At 31.7% G+C, this 24,960-nt stretch overlaps 1 protein-coding gene and 2 long non-coding RNA genes across 4 annotated transcripts in view; 2 read left to right on the forward strand and 1 right to left on the reverse strand.

The window, feature by feature from the left end:
- Window positions 1–4,839, forward strand: part of LOC127702591 (uncharacterized) — a 94,730-nt gene extending 89,891 nt beyond the window's left edge. For both annotated transcript variants that reach the window (XM_052206862.1, XM_052206863.1), the window contains exons 3-6: window positions 62–199; window positions 833–973; window positions 4,177–4,294; window positions 4,551–4,839. In XM_052206862.1, coding sequence (XP_052062822.1) covers window positions 62–199; window positions 833–973; window positions 4,177–4,294; window positions 4,551–4,773 — 620 coding nt within the window. In that variant the 3' untranslated portion in view covers window positions 4,774–4,839. The remainder of the gene's footprint in view (window positions 1–61; window positions 200–832; window positions 974–4,176; window positions 4,295–4,550) is intronic.
- Window positions 4,840–11,989: 7,150 nt separating this feature from the next.
- On the reverse strand, window positions 11,990–15,590 carry LOC127702600 (uncharacterized). Its single transcript, XR_007982498.1, has 2 exons — window positions 15,196–15,590; window positions 11,990–12,421 (listed from the first exon to the last, which is right to left on the reverse strand). It is a non-coding gene; the product is annotated as an uncharacterized LOC127702600 (long non-coding RNA).
- A 2,936-nt stretch (window positions 15,591–18,526) lies between these two features.
- LOC127702599 (uncharacterized) lies at window positions 18,527–23,605 on the forward strand. The gene is made up of 3 exons (XR_007982497.1): window positions 18,527–18,889; window positions 21,426–21,590; window positions 23,271–23,605. It is a non-coding gene; the product is annotated as an uncharacterized LOC127702599 (long non-coding RNA).
- Window positions 23,606–24,960: the final 1,355 nt, after the last annotated feature.

A 24,960-nucleotide genomic window follows, 5' to 3' on the forward strand; every position in this document is an offset into this window, starting at 1 on the left:
TATATGGTTTTTATGACAGGGTAAAATACGCATAATTCATTTTTTTTCTTGTTTCTTGTAGTACCGTGGCCACAGGGAAAATATACTTTAGTAAAACCTAAATCAGGCTGTCCACCCGGATGGTTCGAAGGATGGCGACATCAGGATAACGAAGATAGTGATAACAAAAACTCGGTGTCCAATGGTCACCATTTTTATGGTAACCATATATTGATAATTACTAGAAATCATAATCCTGAAATACAGTATGAAACATTACTTGAAAATTAAACAATGTAGCTATGCATGATTTTTGGCATACTTTCAAATATTTATTCCACTTACTTTAAATTTAAACTCATCATAGACACCAGGATAAGATTTTTGAACGCCAGACGCGCGTTTCGTCTACAAATGACTTATCAGTGACGCTCGAATAAAAAAAAGAAATGCAAAGCTCTGATTCCTTTCCCGCCTATGGCTATACGTTTTGTACTTTTGGTTTTATCAGCTCTTCCCTTTTTTAATAAGTTTTGGATTTCCAAATATTTTGGCCTCGGGCATCACTGAAGAGACATTTCTTGTCGAAATGTGCATGTTGTGCAGAAAAAATGGTATCGTTAATGTTATTATATAAGTATTCGCAACTCTTTTAATTCAATTTGACTTCCATCATTATTTAACTAACATTTTAGCGTAATTTTATTTCATGGACACACAAATGAAACTATAACTGCTTACAGATTGCAAGTGCTGTTAAAGGGAGTCGTAGGAATAAAACAATTTGATGAACAATTTTCCAACTTGCTATTGTTTAGTTAATTATTTTTCTTTTTTCTTTTGATCATTTTAGGTTCATTTGGTAGGAACACAAAAACATTTTACTGTTCAAAGACTCGTGAGGAGAAGGTTACAGATTGGACCACATGGAAATTAGTACAATGGCCAAGAGGAACTTATTGCATCCTAAGGAAAGGAGGATCGTGTCCTAAAGGTTTGTCTGTCTGATAAGGTATTTTTTGGCCCCGGTTGGGGGTATGCGGTGAAAATTCCTTCTATTGAAATTCCTTTGAAATGTATGACTCAGAAATGTTGCCGTTTAGAACGAAACCTTTCTTTTACTATGATTTACAGTATCACAGCATCATTAAGCTGCGACTTTTGTTAAATGATTTGCAATTTTTTTAGCATTTATCCAAAAAAAATTTAAGAAAGACTGTGGCATCCAAACCCACAAATTTTTATTTGGCGCAACTCTATTTTAATTGTTATTCAAATCAAATACATTCATAAAAAAAATTTAAATTATCAAAAGCTGTAATACAAATCCTTCATTTTTTTATAAACACTTTAACAAATCATAATGTTCTAAAATTATTTTGTACAATAACGAACGTTGATACTTCTGTACCTTATTTTTGTTACTTAATCACAACAACTAGGTATGTTAGTCATTGTAGAGATTTTAATATGCTAATGTGCACCTGCTATTGTGAAGGTGTGACACTTTTTTAAAAACGAGACACGTTTCAGACAAGGGCTAACCATTTAAGTACCTTCCGAAAAACAGTTACGAATTGGTTATATTATACCAAATCCTTCTATTTCACGAAAGTTTCATAACACCAAGCCAAGCTTCTGCATAATCTCTCTCTTGTCTTTGAGCATTCCCGATGAAGGTAAATCCCAGAAAAGCACTTCGGACACATAAGATTCATAACGCGTAGTTTTCATATCTAAATACATATTTTTCTATCAGAACAAGATTTATAATACATATTTTCCTCTCAGAACAAGATTCGATACATAATTGCCTTTCAAAAAAAGAGCTGATACACAGTTCCACTCAGAAATTGTTCTGTTATGAATTAGGCCGTTAGTTTTCTTAAATGAATTGTGTCATATTTTTCATTTCGGTGCCTTTTATGACCGCCTATACGGTGTGGTTTTTCTCATTCTTGAAGGCCGTACGGTTGCCTTACATCCTCTTCATTTGAACTTTGGTAGATAGTTGTCTTATTGGCAATCATACCACATCTCCTTATTTTCATATTAATACATATTTTTCTCTGAGACCAAGATTTAATTCATATTTTGTTATCAGGACAAGAAGTAATTCATATTTTTTGCTAGTTCAAACGTTACCTAAACTCTCCTGTCGAAGTTCATTTTACATGAAATCAGTTAGACGTAAAACCAATGTTATAAAAGAGAAACGAAAGATATCAAAGGGACATTCGAATGCATGAGTCGAACACAAACTGACAATGCCATGGCAATAAACGAAAAACGACAAAAAATACAAACATCCATACACAAAACACAACATCGACAACCAAAGACTGAGCAACACTAACCCCACCAAAAACCGGGATGGTCTCAAGTGCTCCGGAATTGTAAGCAGATCTTCATTGGTGTAGTTCAGAAAGCAGCATATTATACTTCCCAGTAAGATTTCTGTAATATTTTGTTTCAAATTAATCAGCGTTAATCATAAGAAACGTTTGGTGTGTAAGTATACAGACGGACATACGACGAACGCTTGTTGAAAGGTAAAGATAACAAATGGAATTTGGTGGAAAAATGGTTAAATAAAACTGATATTTACAAAAGACACATACGTGTATTAAAAGTAAAATAACAAAAATACCAAACTCCAAGGAAAACTCGAAACGGAAAGTCCATTAACAAATGTAAAAATCAAAAGCTCAAACAGATCAATCAAATGGATAAACAACTGTCATATTCCTGACTTGCTACATGCATTTCCTTATATAGAAAATGTATATTTAAAAGTTCATAGTGCAAGAAATAACGAAAATTTATAGTATATGTAAATGTACTAAATTAGTTCGGTTGCCCTGTTGAAGATTGGTCAACTGCGTTTATAATATATTTTTCAAGTGTTATGTAGCTTTTAAACAAACAAGAAAATGAACACTATCTTTAATCCGGTGTCTTATATATCAGACACAGGCAGGACGTTTTATCATTGTTTTTTCCTTGCTAAGTCATCTAAACGGAAATATGTTAACTGAAGATGAGCTGATGATTACTTCTTCAATATTTCTCTTTATCCGCTGAAATATAAATTTAGATAAATCTTCCGTCTTAGATACATGATTTCTTATTAGTTGTTATAGACTTTGAACTAGCTTTCAGTTACTGCGAGTGCTCTCAAATTTGTACTTTGTGTCTTTTGTGTTTTTGTTAGTTTTTTTTTTTTCTTTCTTTATATCGATCTAATGAGTTAGGCCCTTTTCAACTGATTTTTAGTTTGTTTATATGCTGTTCCGTTTCATCACTGTCCAGGTTAGGAAGAGGGTTTGGCGCCAGCAAACATGTTCAACCCTGCCACATTCTCTATGTGCCTGTCCAAAGTCAGGAGCCTGTAATTCAGTGGTTGTCGTTTGTTGCTGTATATTATTTTTTTTTTCGTTTATTGGCTTTTACATAAATCAGGCTGTTAGTTCTCTCGTTTGAATTGTTTTACATTTGTCATTTCGGGGCTTTTTATAGCTTATTGTATGCGGTATGTGTTTTGCTCATTGTTTAAGGTCGTACGGTGACCTATAGTTCCCATGACTTCTACGTCATTTTGGTCTCTTGTGGAGAGTTGTCTTATTGGCAATCATATCATATCTTCTTATTATTTTATTAAGTATGTGTACTGCTGAAATTCACACAACAACTTCATTCACAACATTTGTTTTCAATAGCTAATGCATAGTGCATCAAGTTATAGAAAAACAGATGTATGTCCATGAGCTTCTTTATTTTTTTAGATACATGCATTTTTTAAATAAGAACGTTTAATTTGGTGGGGAAAATTGTTTCTTGTTTTTTTTTTAAATCAATGTATGACAAACATAGCATTAGCCTGTATAAATATATATGAGAAATAGCATTTTACTACTATTGTAATTTAAATGAAAGTGTAAAAAATATTATAAACATATATATAATATATGACTTACTAGACAAATAAATGTAATGCACGATCTCTCTCTCTCTCTCTCTCTCTCTCTCTCTCTCTCTCTCTCTCTCGTATATATTATCAAAACATTTATCTCATACCTATAAAAAAGGTTTAAACAAAATTAAAATAACACATCATTCAATGTTCACAAATAGTGTTGATAATCTAGGAATTGCTGTTTATGTAATAACAATTCTTTTCTTTTAAACAACATTTAGGATTTGCAAACGGACATGTACATTGGGATGACGAAGATTCTGATAATAAAAATGATGTAGGTGGAACTTTGCCTGATGGAGAGTATGACAGAAACACATTGATAAAATACTGTTGCAGGTAACCTGTCTAGCATGTGATAATAATAAGCTTGAAGTTAGCTTATTAATAATCAACGATGCTACAAGTTAACTTATATTTAGTCAATAAAGCTACAAGATAACTTATAATTAGTCAACGAAGCTAAATGTTAAAATTATAATAAGTCAACGAAGCTAAAAGTTTACTTATGATTAGTCAAAGAATATGTTTTTCAAAGATATATATTTGTTGACATTTTATTGTCATATTAATATGATTTTTTATTCATTCTCAGATCTGATGGACCTTCTAATACTGCAATAGAACTTCCCACATCTAAGCCATTCTATCTTGTGAGAAAATCAAGCACTTGTCAGCAGGTGAAAGGAATGACTGTCCGCAATGAATATATAAAGACCGACGACGAAGATAAAGATAACAAAAACAGCTGGGCCGGAAGCTATCCATCTATAAGTGGAGGCAGGAATATCCAAATGGAATACTGCTATTATGCATAAAGTCTTGCAACATTTATTCATTTCTGACAGAAATGATTTTAATAAAGTGGCGTTATTTCATTTTTATTTATTGTCACTTGCGTCAAATTAAGAAAAGGATAAGCACAGTATAACTACAGTTTTTATTTTATTCTTCAACTATTATACATTGTATTTTCTTTCATGTTTTACTTACGTTTAAGAGCTATCTGAGATATTGCTTTTTATTTTTATTTTTATTTTTATTTTTTTTTTCATTTTTTTTCAAAGAAACTAACAATGACAATTAATTGAGTGAAAAACTGTTATTTGCGAATTTGTGCTGAAATTTCTTTCAATCTGATAATAAGAAAACACTTATATTGATTGATATCCTGAGTAGCAAAATTTAAATAAATCTGGATATTGAAAAGTGGAATGATATGGCATATAAATGGTAAATGGTAAATGATTATCATAAACATGAAACTTTGTTCTCTCTATTTGATAATAATTATGTGGCAAGCATATTGGATTACTGCTCTGAAGTATGGGGATTTCATAAGGCATCAACTATTGAGAACATTCATTAGAATTCTTTGATGTGTATTTCTAATGGGCGCAGGACATTTAAGCTAAAAATTTAAAATAACTCGAGAACATAATAGACAATTTAAACGCTGAATTTATCCGTTCACCTGTATTCCATGTAGTCCCATTTTAGCGAAAACTTACCTGGTTGAATAATACTCACCACACTTAATCTATAATTTATATTAGAATATAGCAAAGTGCTCTCGACCAATGAAAGTGTAGAATTTGGTGTTCCTTAATTGTGAAGAATGAATGTAAATCATGTTCTTAGTAAGGGATTATCCTTTTGTTTAGGCCTATTTACAGTTCAAAACAAAGAATTTGTATAGATGAGTTACAACTGCCTGAAGCACATTTATTAGGATTATTGATTTAAAGTTGATTTTGAAACAAACAAAAATGATCAAAATAAGTTTGAAGTTTACTTGTGCAGTACAATGATACCGTTTGTGTTATCAAGTGAATACTTAGAACTTTCAAATTACCAAAAAATAAGCAATATCAAGAAGAAAAAGAAAAAAACTTTTAAAATCAAATATAACCTAAATCTTTAGCTACATGTGTTACGCTTATCAAAAGTCAGATAACTGTATTCGCAGTTAGTAAGAATCGTCATTTCCAAAATACCGGTACATACAGGAAATTGAATATACTTTTGAATTTCCTATAAAAAGCAATTCCTTTCAAATTTTAAAATTTAGTTAATTAAGTAGTATTTATTGTAAAGAGCTGGAATAAAATTGGCCGTGGAATACACTTTAGTTGTAACTCTGATTTTGAATTTATCTAATTGAACTGTAGATACACTAAAAGATAATTCCTCACTAAAATATTACATAATTTACACTCATACTCACAATTAGGAAACTTATACAATTTCTACAATTGCATTGTAACGTTGTGTCATCTAATGTCTAAAACACAATTTATTAAAATTTCCCTAATTAAAAGTAAGTCCACACATCATTAAGACCAATACATAAATGAAATGCCTAAAAGGGAAGTCATCCATTAATTATAAACATTTCACGGACAATGAAACAAATTCTTGAATAAAACCAATCAAGAGATCATTTGAGCCTTGAGCACTTTACAATATTCTAAGTTTGTAAGAGAATGATAATCCCCTTCATCATGATAAGTACTCGCTAAAGCTCGTACTTAATCATGAAGAAAGGGATTATCATTCTCTTACATATACATGGTTGTTTGCATTTACAATTTGGTTTAAAGAAAGAAAGAAATCCTATTGAAATGAACTGGAAATAAAAAAGTAATACGAGTTTGTTTTTCTGGGTATTATCATCAAATAACAAACAATAACATATATTAAAACAAGACATATCGATGAATCTGCTCCTTAATCTAGACAAGATAAGACAAGTTAAGGAGATGGAAAAGACGCGTTCAAAATTTAATTAACAACATTGCACAGAATGTATACCAAGAGCTCATATTGTACGTTCGCTGGGATATACATTCCAGGCTAGAACGGACTTGTTAACTTTTTGATATTTTAAAAATGCTGTATTTTAATGGACATGATATTTTTTTTTATATTGTGCTGTCTTGTTACTATATTAATTTTATTTTTTCTGCTATAATTAATTTCTTTAACATTTGCTAAAATTGACATTGATTTTCTCGCTGTGTTGAAGACCCATTGGTGGCCTTAGGGCTGTTTTCTGCTCTTTGGTCTGGTTGTTGTCTCTTTGACGCATTCCCCGTTTCCATTCTCTAGTTTATTGATAATCTCCCTTTTCAATCAAATCGGTTAACTGAAATCTGGCGCTAAAATTGGTTATACGCTAGCGCTTAAACGTCCGATTTTTTCTCTAAAATATCCTATTGATGCGCTAAAACGTCCTCTGCCGTTCTAATGTTTAAATGAGTACGGTTACTAATATGAATTATTGTGCATTGGATAGATTTTTTATATATTTTCAAAATCAGTATTAAAAGTTGAAATTTTGGTTGAAAACATTATATACAGTAAATTAATGTATCAAAGAACTGCTAGGATGAAATGTGTTGACCAAAATGATGAAAAACATTATGAATAGAGAACAAACAAGTTCAATAGATATCTGCCACAAATATTAATAAATTATATAATTTGGGTATATTTTTTAAATCAGCAGAAAAAAAAATCGGATTGAATTGTATCTAATCATAAAATTGAGAATGGAAATGGGGAATGTGTCAAAGAGAAAATAACCCGACCATAGAACAGACAACAGCAGAAGGTCACCAACAGGTCTTCAATGCAGCGAGAAATTCCCGCACCCGGAGGCGTCCTTCAGCTGGCCCCTAAACAAATATATATACTAGTTCAGTGATAATGAACGCCATACTAAACTCCAAATTGTACACAAGAAACTAAAATTAAAAATAATACAAGACTAACAAAGGCTAGAGGCTCCTGACTTGGGACAGGCGCAAAAATGCGGCGGGGTTAAACATGTTTATGAGATCTCAACCCTCCCCCTATACCTCTAGCCAATGTAGAAAAGTAAACGCATAACAATACGCACATTAAAATTCAGTTCAAGAGAAGTCCGAGTCTGATGTCAGAAGATGTAACCAAAGAAAATAAACAAAATGACAATAATACATAAATAACAACAGACTACTAGCAGTTAACTGACATGTCAGCTCCAGACTTCAATTAAACTGATTGAAAGATTATGTCTTCATCATATGAATATCAGGCACAATCCTTCCCGTTAGGGGTTTAGTATCATACCATCATAACATATATGAGAAGAACATAACCCGTGTCATGCCAACAACTGGTTTTTAAATAAATGTGTGTAGTGCCGATGCAAAGACCCTATAAGTGAATCAATATTAACGCCAAAATATATAATCTTTAATGACCTGACAACAGTATCGTAACTATATCCCTTCTATCAACCATTTTCATTACAGAATACCATTCTCCGCTTGTATTGTGTATCGTATAGAATTTTATTTACACTAAATTATTCATATATTGTTAATCTAAAGAATGTTTTGTAAAATTTCTATTGGTGCACATAAAGTTATTATCATTATATCTCTATATTATATAAGCTGTTATTATATTTGAATAAAGTATTATTATGAACGCAAAAATCCACAGAAGGTTTGAAAAATATTGAAATCTGTAAAAAAAAATTATAAATCTTTTTCAAGTATTACTTTGTAATATTTTGGATAATACAAATATTTGGCATAATACAAAGTAATACTCGGAAAAGATTTATAGGATTTTCATAACAAGAAAGAATTGGAAAACTCTTGACATTTAATTTCAAATAATACTAAACAACCCTTATGCGAGAATATTATCATCACTGAAATAGAATAACGAGATTGTGTCACTATCGACATGAAGTGATCACCAATGCTTGGTAAAATATTATAATTTTAATTATTATTATTATTATTATTATTATTACAATTTTTATGGTATCACTTATTACCTTTTAGACAGGCTTTCTTTCAAAGAGTGAAGAATGTAAGGACTACTGAGCCTATTTTTTTCGAAATAAAATGTTATCAGGTGTACAACTTGATGTCGAAGTAAATCAATATCAAAATCATATCAATGTTGTTACTTTGATGTTGACAGACTAAGCTTTAAATTTCCGGAAAATAAATTACGTAATGCTATCAAAACTAAGGTTTTAACTACATCAGGCAAGTTTTATCTAAGAATGACTGGGCTATTCTGTTTAGAGCATTTTGATATGTATGCTCTCAAATATTGAAGGCAATCTGATTAAAATACATATCATGTGTCCCTGCTTCGCTTACAAGGTCTTTATAGCTATAGCTCAGCGTAGACATATGGACATAAGAATGTATTTTTGGCTACCTAAAATTTTAATTCAGAATTTTCTTGGTGATTGTTATACCAGAAAGACTGTTGTGCTGAATTAGGTACAATATCTATTACACATATGAATCGATGTTATCATATGACTATAAAAATTCTTTTTTTCTCATTGGCTAAAAACAAAGTTAATCTCCCTTGATAAAACATTATATTCACCGCGAAAAAAAAATCATGAGAGGTAAATATAAGATTTGGTACGGCTAACGTGTACCTAAATATAGCTCTTCCAAGGTAACGTCAAAGACGTATGCTTATTGCGTCATGCAAACTCTCATTTTTCTTCTAGTTTTCATTGTAATTTTTTAGCACATTTTGTTGAATATTTCAACATACAAAAGTGAGCAACTGCCAAAGCAGATGATAATTTCGTACAAAAACAAGGGGCAGTTAAATATCTTCAGTACTAGAAAATTGGAGAAAGATAAAAAAAAAAAGAAGTCATGTTATAAAACAATGGTTGACTTTTGATATCAGTTGATTCAATTATTTATTAACCCCTAAGAAAGATCTATATTAAATGAACAAGTTAGTATGATCTGGATACTTTGTGCAGAAAGGCCATGTGTGATGTCATAAATATGTTAAAATTGACATATATATTTGATTTCAGCTTCCCAATTGTAGCAACATTCCAGCAGCGCCTGCATACGGAGTATATATCTCCCAGTTGATACGATATTCCAGGGCTTGTATTTCCTATCATGATTTCCTTGATAGAGGGTTGCTGCTCACAAGGAAGCTATGAAACCAAGAGTTCCAAGTGGTGAAGTTGAAATCATCCCTTCTTAAATTTTACGGACGCCATTACGAGTTGGTTGACCGTTATGGATATCCATTTTCACAGATGATAGCGGATATGCTCCAAATATCGTAACTACAATCGCGTCCCCTTTTCCCCCGAACGTGACCTACCGATTTAGAATTATTACCGGGTTTATACGTACATGAGCAATACGACGGGTGCCACATGTGGAGCAGGATCTACTTACCCTTCAGGTGCACCTGAGATCACCCTCAGTTTTTGTTGGGGTTCGTGTTGCTCAGTCTTTAGTTTTCTATCTAGTGTTTTGTGTACTATTGTTTGTCTGTTGGTCTTTTTCTTTTTTAGCTATGACGTTGTCTGTTTATTTTCGACTTATGAGTTTGAATTCCCCTTTGGTATCTTTCGACTCTCTTTTGAACTTATATGAACATTTTACACATAGCGCTGTTTTTCTAGACAAAGGAGATATGAGCAACAGCTTTATCCAAATAGATAGTTTACACACCTGTGTAAAATACATATTGTAGCAAAATACTTTTTTGGTAGAGCCGTAACTTAAAATCATCTCAAAATAAGGCAATTTTGGAGTTGATGCAGTTTGGTACTTAATTCAAGAAGTTCGAACCCTTAACGCAAATAGTTAAAAAAAATATTTCAAAAAATAAATAAATGTGTCTAACAACCTAATGTTTTAGCGACATCAGAAGGGTAGTTATATGGTAGATTTACGAAACGTTTTGATTTTCAAATTCAAGTGGCCAAAAAGGCGCCTTATCACAACATCTCTCTTAATTTACAATGTTTACCGACAGGTAAACTAAGGTGGCAAATCCAGACGTCAGATGATTTTAGCTATACTGGTCGAACTTTTTTCACATTAGTATCTTTAGACTTTTTTGGCCCCTCAAACTTTTGGTATCGAGCATATCTTTGTGAGGATGGTTCAGAAAAGAAGATCGTGAAATCGGCACCAAAATATTACAAAACTATTACTGGATCGGTGCAATTGTTGGCGATCTAACAATACTCGAAGATGCAATCTGCTCAAAAGCCAGTATTTTCGTCCTAACAGGATTTAAATGATACAGTTTGACTGTAAATATTTTCAATTGCTAAATTAGATATTCGTACTACGAAGAGGTGCATTCAAAAACAAAAAAATGAAGAGGAACAGACTATGCATTTGTTTAAGGAAAAAGACAAATATTAATCCACACTATATTACAGAAGAAAAAACAGATTAAGCAATACAAACGAAAATTTAATATGTTTTCTGGAAGGATAAGTAGTTCCTGTTGCGCTGTCGACAGCTATCGCAATACAGTGTTTTTTGTCGGAAAAAAGGGGGGAAAATTGATAAAAAGCAAATCGGACATAAAGCAACGGACAGAAAACAAACGTTGTGGACAAACCCAAAATTTCTGAAAAAAAGCAAGGAACAAAAAGCAAAATTTGCGGACAAAAAGCAATCGATCAATGCTTTCGGACAAAAAGCAATTGGCAGACGGAAAGCGCTGGGTCAATCGTTTGCCATTCACCTTAAATCAAAACAGGTAATCAATCGTAATCTTTGTTGTAAATAATATCTAGGATTGAAAAACGTTCGCCATCCTGGAATTTTTACAATTCAATCGTTTTAGTCTCTTCATGACTTTTTCTGAGATTACTTAATATTAAGTAAATATAATCAAGGGGATGAAGTGGATGACCGTTTGAAGTTTGGGGGAGTTAGCAGGATGAATTTGGAAATGGATATGCTTGCCTGGTAAAAACTGAAAATAAATAACCTTGTACAAGTCAGGATGTAAATGAACATCCTGCTATTTACTGCAATGTGAGCATTTGTTGATTATGATTCAAATTTCTAGTATACTAAACAAAATTAACGGTTTTTTCGCAAAAACATGTGGTTGTTGTACTGACGGGATTTACCTTGCGTAGTGTGATACTCCCAAACAAAGTTTGATATTTTGTGTAAGGAGTTTTTTTTTTTTAATATTGGCATTGCAACAAAAGCATTATGTCTATTTTGTTTATTGACAAAGAGAAAGAAAGGGCAGATATGTTTACAATAAAAGATTATACTTCAAGTGTTATCAAAAAGATACAATTATAACCATTTCCAGAATATAAATGTACATACTAAGACAATAAAAGATCCGTATAAACGGGTTTGAGAAAAATCCTTGTATAACTTTATAGTCCTTGAAGGCTTAGCAAATTCTTAATAGCATTTCCTGTCTGGGTTTTGAAATTGTTGAGATCCTGTCGTAGACGTGCCACATCATTCTTCAATGATCGAATCTCGTTTTCAGATTTGATGTTTTTCGTCACAAGGTCGTTGAATTCGGGAAACATTACCAACACCGAAGATGTGGACAATCCGTAAGACAGATTGGACATTTTGACGATCAAAAGAACAATACACACAACATACAGTTTCTGCATTTCTGCAAAGAGAATAAAATATATAAAAGATAAAAAAAAATGTTGTTTAAATATATATCACAAAAGAGAATCCCTCATGTAAAAGGTTTTTTTTCGATCATACATCAGAATTACTATATATATAACTACTGTTTTGTAGTTCTGTGTATTCTTTCGCCGTGCGTTTTCGACCTTGCATTATTTTGACAATTTATTTTATCCCTTGTTTTTTGGGGGCCAAAAATATAATATTTGTGTATTTTGTGTAATCTATAAAGGATATTTGACTTTCTATTGTTTTTGGAGGTTCTGTTTAGTCGTTCGGTGATAGTTGACCTTTGTATACCATTAAATCAACTTGGCTATATGTGTATACTAAGTACGAAATATTTTATTTACGAAAACTCCGAATGGAATATGCGTTAATACAGGACGAGATATATATACATAGGGAACAAAAGAAAAAAGACACAATACAAACATTTAAAGAAAATGAACAATTACAAAAAAATGACTAAATACTCCAGTATCCTTATTTTATCCAGTACTTTATCATGTTCAATATAAAATCTATATTTAGCATGTTTAATGCATTGTGAAACCATAAATGTCAAATTCGAAGATCTTGTGTTTACTACGAAAATTTATTCAAAATGCCGAATATTATTTTTTGCTTAAATAATTATCATGACAATCAAATATATTATCAATTACATTGTAGGTTGTCAATTGGTATAGAATATTTTGTTCAAGTTGGACATACTCCTAAATTTCATGATGCATACAGTAGAAACAGTTTAACTGTGTGATCAAATACATGGATAAATGTGCTTATTTTTGGATTACCACACTTGCAAATACTACATAATTTTGAAAATAGATGTTTAACCTCTCTTGATTAATAATTAATGATTTATAAAGTTTCCATTTTTTGTAAAAACAGAATTGATGAGGTATATATTATCTAAATATAATTAACCACATAACATTCATTTTATTTTATTTTAAATGTAATAATAACGATATTTATTATATACTTATAGAGTAAATAACTTTTAAGTTTTACAGTGTGATAATAGCAGTAAATTTACGTGAATTCCATATTTTCCGAAATGGTGCTTAGCGGGCTGATATGATAAATTTATCAACTGCTTCCGGCTTTGGTGGCAGATCGGAGAGTAAAACGCGTAGAACATACGGATATGTTTATTAGATCTCGTAGTCATTAATTTGGAGCACTCGTATTTTGATTAAATGAATCAATTATGCCATTCATACACAAATAAAACAATGAAGTGCTCCAGTTGTAACTTTGCTAGACTTCAGTGTTTAACATTTTACTTAGTGATCTCGTAATACTGTTTCACGTACATGTAGAGTAATCCTCTCGTAATACTGTTTCACGTACATGTAGAGTACTCCTCTCGTAATACTGTTTCACGTACATGTAGAGTACTCCTCTCGTAATACTGTTTCATGTACATGTAGAGTACTCCTCTCGTAATACTGTTTCACATACATGTAGAGTACTCCTCTCGTAATACTGTTTCACGTACATGTAGAGTACTCCTCTCGTAATACTGTTTCACGTACATGTAGAGTACTCCTCTCGTAATTTTTTTAATTTTTTTTTCCATATATATATTGGGGCTTTTAACGAGATTTACAGTACTCGCTACGTCAATTGATACTCGATTTATTTTATGTTACTCGACTTTACAATCGAAAATATTGATTGTAGTTTTAGTTTATTGTGAAATTCAAAAATAGTATAGGATTAAATAAGACTCAACTTTAATGACCAAGTTAAATTTTTAAACACATAATTACAGAGATGAGGTATGGCTGTCAAAGAGATAAAAATAATTTCAAATGGACGTAAGATCGGTACTAAGCACACATATCAACTAATCAAATAACAAAGAATACCAAGTACCGATTTAAGAGTAAATGCAGTTACTGAAAGCTAGTTCAAAGCTCAAAAAATTGCAACTAACAAATAGTTAATTTTTTCACAGACTAAAACGTTAATCAGTTAGGACGTCATAAACAGTATGGGCGAAAAAATTAGCGGTCAAGGTCATCTTTCTGCGTCTCCACAACTGGGAAAATAAATCTCATACTGACATAATAATACTTTTACAATGTATATTGATTCTCCATTTTTTTACAAGAATGTGTTTAATTCTAAGGTCATCCTCCGTTTTTTTACTTTATAGCATCAATAAACAAGAGTATGACATTGAATTTCACCTTTAAATTTTTTCAATGCGCCTTTTTAGAATCTAATGCATACTGGGTAATATTTTTCTAAGCGTACACTATCGTTGTAATTGGCTAACGACGACCTTAATAATGGGAATTCAACCAATGACTTGTAACAAACAGTACCTATAGTCCTTAAAATTCTGCCATTTGTAAAAAATCTGTCCAATTTGATAGTGTCAAACTCTCTGCAATAATTTTCAAACTGAATTTATTGCTCTTAGCTTTCTAATATTGTTGCTTTTTGTGGGTTGATATAAATCAACACAAGCATTGCTGCATATAAATAACGCAACCGCACAAGTGCAAGCTATTCAATTTTTTAAGTTTTGAGCTTCTTTTGAGTAACATATACAATTTTACAAACTCAATTACATCAGCATCCTAAATGCTCACTGTTCATCAAAACTCGCTCTTTGAAGTGAGACGAGTCCTTGCAGTGATTAAAATAAAACTAAGTCTTCAAAAACTATCTGAGGTATAGATTGGTTACCACATATGTATGCTTTTTTAACATATTCATTGTACATACCTTCGATTCTTATGGATTACAAAAAGTATAATCTTTCAATACAACAGTGCAGTATTTTTGTGTACTTGTTGTGTTGTGCGTCCTAATACGTTCAGTTTTAATATATCGTGTGTCGCCCTGCGGAAACAATCTTAGTCACTTAGTTAAAAAAAAAATCCGTGGCTATACTTCAATATCAAATAATTAAAAACAAAATTCACCTCCGTAGTTGTATGCGTTAACTTATGAATTTTGCAAAATCCATCCTTGTGAATCAAAGTTTATCATTTAAATGGCCTAGAAATGACCCGAAATATATGTCCACATCCAAAACAATGCAGATAGATATATGACATTTAAATGATATTTATGTAACAAATATAGACTTTTCTTACACTGTTTTACTTCTGATTCAATTTTTGTGCTTTCAAAAAATGATAAGAAATTAATTGAATTTGTTGTAAACAATATAACCTCGTAATCGTCCGTTTGTATATTATTCATTTTATTACTGAATATCTTAAGGACGTGTACAATACAATGTATATATAAGTATTGCACTAGGGATGTCCTAGTTTATGGAAAAGCTAGTATACTGCGTTAATACGGTTAAGGGGGATACTGGTGGAACAAGACTGCTGAAATAACCCCTTCCGGAGTACACCTGCGATCATTTTCACAAAAAAAACTTACGAGAAAAAAATACTCTTAAGGACAACGAAACTGTTTAGATCCCACGGTGATTTTTTTAAGGAAAATTCGCAAACAAGCTATTTTTCACTTAGTCAATTCAAATATGTAATAAAAAATATACCTTCATGTGCTAAATTAAGAGATAAATGGGGTTGAAATTTTAGACATTCACTTAAAATTTCGGTTTCTTGGAAATTTCTATCTTTTGGACAGACACACTTAACTTTGTTTGTTTCAAAACATAAACTCATGCGGATTTTTGTAAAAAGATCAGGAATATCTTCTTTACAAAATTATGCTCTACATTTGTGTAACAATTCTTTGTAAATAATTTATTTTAATTACATTTTAGAATATTCTGGAAAAAAACGGCATTTTTTGCTGCATATTTACCTAATTTTAAAAAAATTCATTGGGGATTTTTTCATAAAAAAGTGGAACAAATAATCTTCATATAGTATCGAGTTAAATGTCAATTTAAAAAAAGAGGGCTCCATGTGCTCGTTTTTATGCTAATTATTAAAAACACTCGAGAAATGCATCTTTTTCCGATATGTCGCAGTTTGACGTCGCGAAAAGTAACATTTTACGTTAGCAACGTCATTACCTCCCCTGTAACTGTATCGTTTGCATTTAATTCAGCCAAGTTTTGAGCTTTTCTTGTTTTTATGAGTGTGTTCTGATGTCTAGTTTGTTTTTATGAGTAGTGTTCCGATGTCTATCTTGTTTTTATGAGTGTGTTCTGATGTCTAGCTTGTTTTGTGTGTAGTGTTCTGAGCTCTATCTTGTTTTAATGTGTAGTGTTCTGATGTCTAGCTTGTTTTTATGTGTAGTGTTCTGATGTCTAGCTTGATTTAATGAGTGTGTTCTGATGTCTAGCTTGTTTTTATGAAGAATGTTCTGCGTTCTAGCTTGTTTTACATGAGTAATGTTCTGCGGTCTAGCTTATTTTTATGAGTTGTGATCTGATGTCTAGCTTGTTTTTATGTGTAGTGTTCTAAGGTCTAGCTTGTTTTTAAGAGTGTGTTCTGATGTCAAGCTTGTTTTTATGAGTTTGTTCTGATGTCACGCTTGTTTTTAAGTGTGTGTTCTGATGTCAAGCTTGTTTTTATGAGTGTGTTCTGATGTCTAGCTTGTTTTTAAGAGTTAATTCTGATGTCAAGCTTGTTTTTAAGAGTGTATTCTGATGTCAAGATTGTTTTTATGAGTTGTGTTCTGATTTGTAGCTTGTTTTTATGGGTAGTATTCTGATGTCTAGCTTGTTTTTATGAGTTGTGTTCTGATTTGTAGCTTGTTTTTGTGAGTAGTGTTCTGATGTCTAGCTTGTTTTTATGATGTGCGGCGGTCTGTCTTGATTTTATGAGTGTGTTCTGATGTCTAGCTTGTTTTTATGAGTGTTTTCCTGGTGTCTAACTTGTTTGTATGAGTAGTGTTCCGAGGTCTAGCTTGTTTTTATGAGTTGTGTTCTTATGTCAAGCTTGTTTTTATGAGTAGTGTTCTGATGTCTAGCTTGTTTTTATGAGTGTGTTCTGAGCTCTAGCTTGTTTTTATGAGTAGTGTACTGAGGTCTATTTTGTTTTTATTAGTAATGTTCTGAGGTTTAGCTTGTTTTTATTAGTGTGTTCTGATGTCTAGCTTGTTTGTATGAGTAGTGTTCCGAGGTCTAGCTTGTTTGTATGAATAGTGTTCTGAGCTCTAGCTTGTTTGTATGAACAGTGTTCTGAGCTCTTGCTTGTTTGTATGCGTAGTGTTCCGAGGTCTAGCTTGTTTTATGAGTAGTTTTCTGATGTCCATCTCGATTTTTTTAGTAGTGTTCTGATTTGCAGCTTGTTTTTATGAGTGTGTTCTACTACTACTACTAAATAGAGTTTAATGGCGACTACCCTTGCGGGTATTGCGCCAGATTACCTTATATAAAAACATTTTAAATAAATGTTTTAAAATTTATTATTATTTAGGAATTAACCTGTATTATATATTCATATTATAGTAAATTGTGAGTTTTTTTTTTTTTTTTTTTTTTTTTTTTTTTTCCCCTTAAATTTAATCTTTATATTTAAATCTGAACTATGGTGTGTATTTTAATTATCTTAATTATCTTGTGGTTAATTTATAGTGAGAAGAAAAATTTTTGTGGACTTATTTTTCTGTTATTTGTAACTTAGCCTGCTTTATTTATAAATATTAAATGATTTGGTAAGTAGGTGTGTTTGTTGTTTATACATGAGAACTGTAAGTATCAAATACTCTTGGATATACATATCTGACTTTTCCAAATATGCAAATCCTAGAAGGGGTCTGACATATTCCCGTACATGGTATATACATTAATACAATTATACCGCGGCTCGTACGTCCTTGGTAAATTGTGATTCTCTGTATATTGAATTTGACTAAAGATAGCACCTTCACTTATATTATAAAAGATTCTTAAACTTACGTTCTAGAATAAAAATATAGTATTACCGTGTATGTATAATTAGGATCTATAAGATTAATGTATTGTTTTGACATTTTTGTGTGTAATAAATAGTAAGTGTTCATGTTTTGCAGTTATGTACAGTATAGATACCAGAGAGTGCTATCTTGGTAGTACTTGATTTAGTGTACTACTTTAAAAAAAAAAAAAAAAACTTTCGTAAAAGTTTTAGTGTATATTGTCAAATTCAACGGGGTTATATTTCTAATATTTAGAAATCATAAACTGATAAATGATACCTTCCAGCTCTGTTACAACTATTAAAAAGCCAATATTTAGAAATAAAAAAACTAAAAAAGGTAAATAATATATATCTACCAAATTATTTGTTTTTGGTGTCGCCCGTTTAGACTGGAGTTGTTTCCCTTGCACTGTAAAGAAATAAACATTGTAGGTAAATACTTGCAGCCGTGAAGCTACCACGTGGTAACCATGTGCTTTAAGCAGACACGGCGAGGAGGCTGTGAGCAAACAGTTCCAGCCCTAACGGATGATTTAGCAGCCGTGAATAGTAATGATAGACAATAATACTATAAATACAAGGTTAGTATTTACACGGTGCTTTGTTTTTGGTCGTTGTAAAATGTGCTGGTTGGTTCTTAAAATCATCATATCACAAGGACCGGGGTTCTGGCAAGCCAGTGCCCTCAAAGAAAAATATCCCACAATAAGATAACTCATCTCGTCCGTCGACCCCATGTATAACCCTATCAATATTTTAGCTACGGTGTCAATAGTTTATCCATTGACAGCAGCTGAATCACATTCCTCATAATGTTAGTTAGGTACATATATATATACATGCAGTTAATTCTTGTTGTGAGGTTTGTGTCCCCAATTTGATTTGGGATGGACCGACGAGAGAGTGATTGTGATTGATGATTTCTGGGAGATATGTCAGACTCCTGTGGCATGATATTTTACATATGATCACATAGATATAGGAAGATGTGGTATGAGTGCCAATGTACATGTATTTATAAGAAAATTATAATAAGATCTACTTAATGCTAATTAAATTAATCAATTTTATTTTCATTTCCTTACATAGATTTTCTCATATCAAGAGTTCAATTAATCAGTTGTTACAAATGTAATTAGTATTTTGAATACTTGATACTTCTTGTGATACTTGTTAAAATCCATGGATTGTTGTCCAGTGACTAATATTTCATGTTTTGTTAAAAGTAATTTTACTAATGATTTACAAGTCCTAAAGTGTTTTTCATTTCTGTTTACCTATACTGATAATATCTGTAGGTATTCTCACCCTTACCATAGGTATCCTATTAAAATAATTATAAGCATGTTTTTACAAAGTTTAAACTAGAAACTAGAAATATATAGCTAGCTTTTTAGTATATTGATATTCTGAATAATTTTACTTTTATCGCATACCCGTGTTTATTAAATAATCCCATATTGGGATTAGTGTCTGTGAATATCCTGAGAATAAATTTTTATATGAGAGATCTTTTACACCTGTTGATTCAAACTTTTCCATCATTTTTTGTCTTTGTGGTATGTACTTCCTACAGTTAAACAGGTAGTGTTGCATGTCGTCCACTACTAAACATGTGTCACACAGTTCACTATTACATTTACCCATTGTGTATTTGAATTTATTAGTGAATATATAACTTGATCTAAGTTTAAATAGAGTTCTTTCTCTTTCTCTAGTACTCTTTGGTATAGTAATACAAAAGTTAACATTATTTTGAATAGTGTGTAGTTGTTTACTTTTTGTGTTATTTTCCCAGTATTGTTGCCACATTTTCTTTAGTAAATTTTTACATAAACATTTGATATCTTCTTTGTAAAGCGGTATATTAGTTATACATGTCTCTATTGATAGAGCCTTTTTAGCTGCTGTGTCTGCCATTTCATTACCACTTAAACCCACATGACTGGGTATCCATTCTAAAAGGATATTCAAACCTAATTTGGAAAGTTTACTATATATATATTGAATGTCATATATTATTTGTGTTTTAACTTTGAATATACTTCCTGTGATAGCTTTTAGTGCTGACAGTGAATCTACAAATATTACAGTATTTTCTGGTTGAAATTCTTCTAACCAATATAAAGATAAAAGTATGGCTGTCAATTCACACATAAATATTGAAACATGGTTTTGCAATTTAAAACCTTTATTAACTTTAAGTTCTGGTACTACAAAAGCACATGCATTTGTGTTGTTTTCTGGATTCTTAGATCCATCTGTATATATTTTTAAAAAATTACTATACTTGTTATCAATGAGGATATTTCCTTCACTTTTAATGAGGTGAGGACTATCCTTTTTAGTAATAATTTTTGTAAGTTCAGTTCTGACCTGTGGTTTTAGAACATGCCATGGTGGAGTTGGGAACTCTTTACATTTGTATACAGTATTAGTATCTACATTAAATTTATTCATAGTATCATGTGCAGTAACACAATATGGTTTTTGATTTTCCTTAATTTTTTCCTTATTAAATTCATATATAGCGTTTTCTTGTAAACTCTTTTTAGTTGGGTTTGTGTCATTGAGACTAAATATATTCATAAAAGACTTAGTAATAAGACTTTTTCTTCTCAACTCATATGGGGGGTCACCAATTTCAGTCTGTAATCCACTTATACTAGCAGTTTTATGAGCACCTGCACATATTCTTAATGCTTGGGCTTGTATACTATCTAGTTTTTTCTTGACAGAGTGGGAGGCTGAGTTATACACTTCACAGCCATAATCAATCTTTGACCTTATCATTGATATATATATTGTTCTCAGGGTAGAACAGTTTGCACCCCATTTGGTACCAGTTAATAATTTCATGCAGTTCAACACTCTTGAACATCTACTTTCTATATATTGTACATGTTTTAACCATGTTAGCTTTGAATCAAAAATCATACCTAGAAACTTGACTTCTTTAACAAATGACAATATGGTTTCTCCAAGTTTAAGTTTAATACAAGGGGAACTACTCTTACTAAATATCATAGCTACAGTTTTTGTTTGTGATATGAGGAAACCCCATGTATCACACCAGGTACTAATTGTATCTATATCCTCTTGTATTCTTTTTTGTAGATATTTAGTGCTTTTACCAGATAACCATATGGCACTGTCATCAGCAAACTGTGACATAGCACAGTACTTTAAATTATTGGATATATCATTCACCATGATGTTAAATAGTGTAGGACTTATACAACTACCCTGTGGTGTACCATTCTGAATTATAAATATTTCAGAGTAAGTATTATTAACTTTAACTTGTATTGTTCTGTCACTAAGAAAATCCTTTACCCATCCCAACATATTACCCCTTATACCTAGTGAAGCCATTTTTATTAATAACCCATTTTTCCAAAGCATATCAAATGCCTTTTGGAAGTCTATAAATACACCAACTGTGAAATGTTTTTTGAGAAATGCTTTGTGAATATCATTATCAATTCTAATTATCTGTTCCATAGTATTTCTATTTTTCCTAAATCCACTCTGATTTGGTGTGTAGAAATTATTTTTTTCTAGATACCACCGTAGTCTATTATTAACCATTTTCTCCATTATTTTTACAAAATTAGATGTAAGGGCTATTGGTCTATATGACTGTGGGTCTGTGGGGTTTTTTCCAGGTTTAAGTACTGGTGATATAATAGAATGTTTCCATTCACTTGGTAGTTTTTGTAAAAACCATACTCTATTAATAAAAAGTAATAACACAGACAGTGATTTGTCTGTAAATTGTTTAAACATAGAATATGTAATTTTATCTTTTCCAGGGGAGGTATCAGATGTATCACTGATAGCATCTTTTAATTCTTGTATAGTATATGGTTCATTATAACTATCAGAGTTATCCTTATAATAGTGTAATAATTTACAGTACTCCTTTTGTTCTAAATCTTGTTTCTGAATTTTAAATTTTGTAGAGTAATTATCATCACTACTGACTTGGGCATAATTTGTAGCAAGTATATCAGCTTTGTCTTGAGTACATTCATATTTGGTGTTGTTATATAACAGGGTTGGTAAGTTTAATTTTTTAAAAGTTTTACCCAACATTGATTTTACTTTTTTCCATACATCTGATAATTTAGTATCATTATTGAGCGAGTTACAGTAGCTCTCCCAATACATAGCTTGTGCAGCTTTAATAGTTTTTCTGCATGCTCTTTCTTTTTCTCTATATGTAGTGAAATCAGTACCAAGACCTGTATGTTGGGCACGATTTTTACAAATGTTCCTTTCTTTTACATATTTAGTGCATTCAGGTGTCCACCATGGTACTTGTGGTTTTTTAGGTTTATTATTTTTTAATTTGACTGGGATGCACTCCCCAGCTATTTGGAGTATTTTGTTTGTTAATCTTGAACATGTTTCTTCTATATTGTCAGAAATCATGTCAGGACTCAAATGTTCATTACATTTGCTGGAGAATGCCTCCCAGTCTGCTTTCTTATAATTATATACAGATTCAGTTTCATCAGTTTGCATTTGTTTATGACTAAAATTAATATTTACAACATGATGGTCACTGCCATAAGAACTAGTGAGGTCAACTGACCATGTTATTTTACTAGCTAGACTATAACTACAAAAAGACAAATCAATAGGTGCCAGTTCTAATGTACTGGGATTACACCTTGTACCTGTACCATCATTAAGAAGTACTATATCTTTATACTCAAGGAAAGAGAACAACTCTCTTCCCTTAGTATCTGTGTGTTTACCACCCCACATAGTGTGGTGGGCATTAAAGTCTCCACATAATAAAAATTTTCCCTCTATTTGGTCAAATATATTGTTATATTGTGGTAATTTGGTATCTGATGCTGTGTCATAAAGATTGACCAGTGTAATATTATTATTGTCAAAGTTAAATTTAATACATGATATTTCTAAATCACTATCAATATTATTTTTCAGATATGGGAGGTTTTCTCTGACATATATTGCTGTACCTCCATGTGATTTAGTATTACGTACAGAAAAATCAGCCAATTTATAACCTATTACATGTGGATGGTCTTGTTCGTTTTTGCACCATGTTTCCTGGAAGCAAATTATATCAGGCTTTATTTGCGACATAGCTATATACTCGGCAGCATTATTGTGAATACCACGACAGTTCCAATGAACAATGCTAAACATGATGTTGTATATTAGTAAACTAGTAAAATTAGCCATTATAAGCACAGATATAACATATAACATTACTACTGTTACTATTTTATGATTAGTATAATACATTATAGCATTTCTGTTGTTACTCTATTGGCCAATTGGAGACCTTTCGAAACATCGTAATCAAATCCAAACATTTGTTTGGTTGCCATTGATACGAAACCAATAACTTTTTCTAAATTTAGTTCACTTGGTGGGGTTTGGGATGTAAGTATGTTAAGCATTGCAACACTTATAATTGGAATTACTTGGTCTATTATGTTGGTGTTTTTATAACTTTTTTTAATATCAGTATGTTCAACTACTTGTTGCTGAACAACAGGTTTTGCTTTAGCATTAGCTTTAGCTTTTACTTGTTTATTTGCTTCATGCAAGGTGATGTTGTCTCTTTTAACTACCTTGAGAGCTTGTTTTTGTTGCTCCCTTGAGGGACAAAGTTTATAATTCGATGGATGGTCACCTTTACAATTAACACATTTCGGGGATTCAGTGTTACATTCGTTGGATTGGTGGTCATCACCACATTTCCTACATTTTCTTTTATTACTGCAATTTCCTGCCATATGCCCATATCCCTGACATTTATAACATTGGATGGGATTTGGTACATACAGCTTAATTTTATAAGTATTAAATCCAATATTTATGGTTTGGGGTAGTATTGGTACATCAAAGATCAGTTTGACTGATCTTGACGTTTTTCTTGTATTACTAGTTTTGTCATAGTATGTTAGACGTGTCGCCTTGCAAACTTTTTGACTTTTCATGACTGATTTTAAGTCTTCATCCTCGATGTCGAGGTCAAGCGGCACGTTGTATATCACTCCAGCTGATGATGTAGTCGATTTGGGCAAACTTGTCCTAATCGACCATTCACCAATGGAGGTTCTTTGTTGAATCGCTTTCCATTGATGTTTATCTTGGCACTCGATTAGTAAATTGCCGTTTGCAAGTTGCTTTAGATTTTTTGCAACTCCAACCGAATCCGATAGAGCCTTTTGAATTTTAATTGGATTTTGTCTTCCAAGTTTAATAGATGGGTTAATACTAGCTATTATGAGCAAGTATTTGTTGGGGACATTTTGGAGGGAGGGTACTCTGATAACAGTGGTGTTCTGAGTGGTAGCGGGCGAACCTGTTGCTACTCTCTTACGTTTTTTTACTTGGGTTGTCCACGAGTGTTGACTTTCATTGTCAGTTGTTTCTAGGTCACTACTACTCAAAGCATTATAAAAATCCTCAGTTTGGAACTGAGTATTTTCTGACTCGTCCATAATGGCGGACAAGACAAAGGTAAACAAAGAAAAAGTATATAGATACTGTAAATAAGACTATATAAATAAATTAGTATCCAATATTGTACAGATTATATTAATCTTATTTGTATATAACAAAATAAACTCGATACCCAATCTGAAAATGTGAAAATGAA

The sequence above is a fragment of the Mytilus californianus genome, unplaced genomic scaffold (assembly GCF_021869535.1).
Source record: "Mytilus californianus isolate M0D057914Y unplaced genomic scaffold, xbMytCali1.0.p SCAF_5, whole genome shotgun sequence".
Taxonomy (NCBI): Eukaryota; Metazoa; Mollusca; class Bivalvia; order Mytilida; family Mytilidae; genus Mytilus; species Mytilus californianus.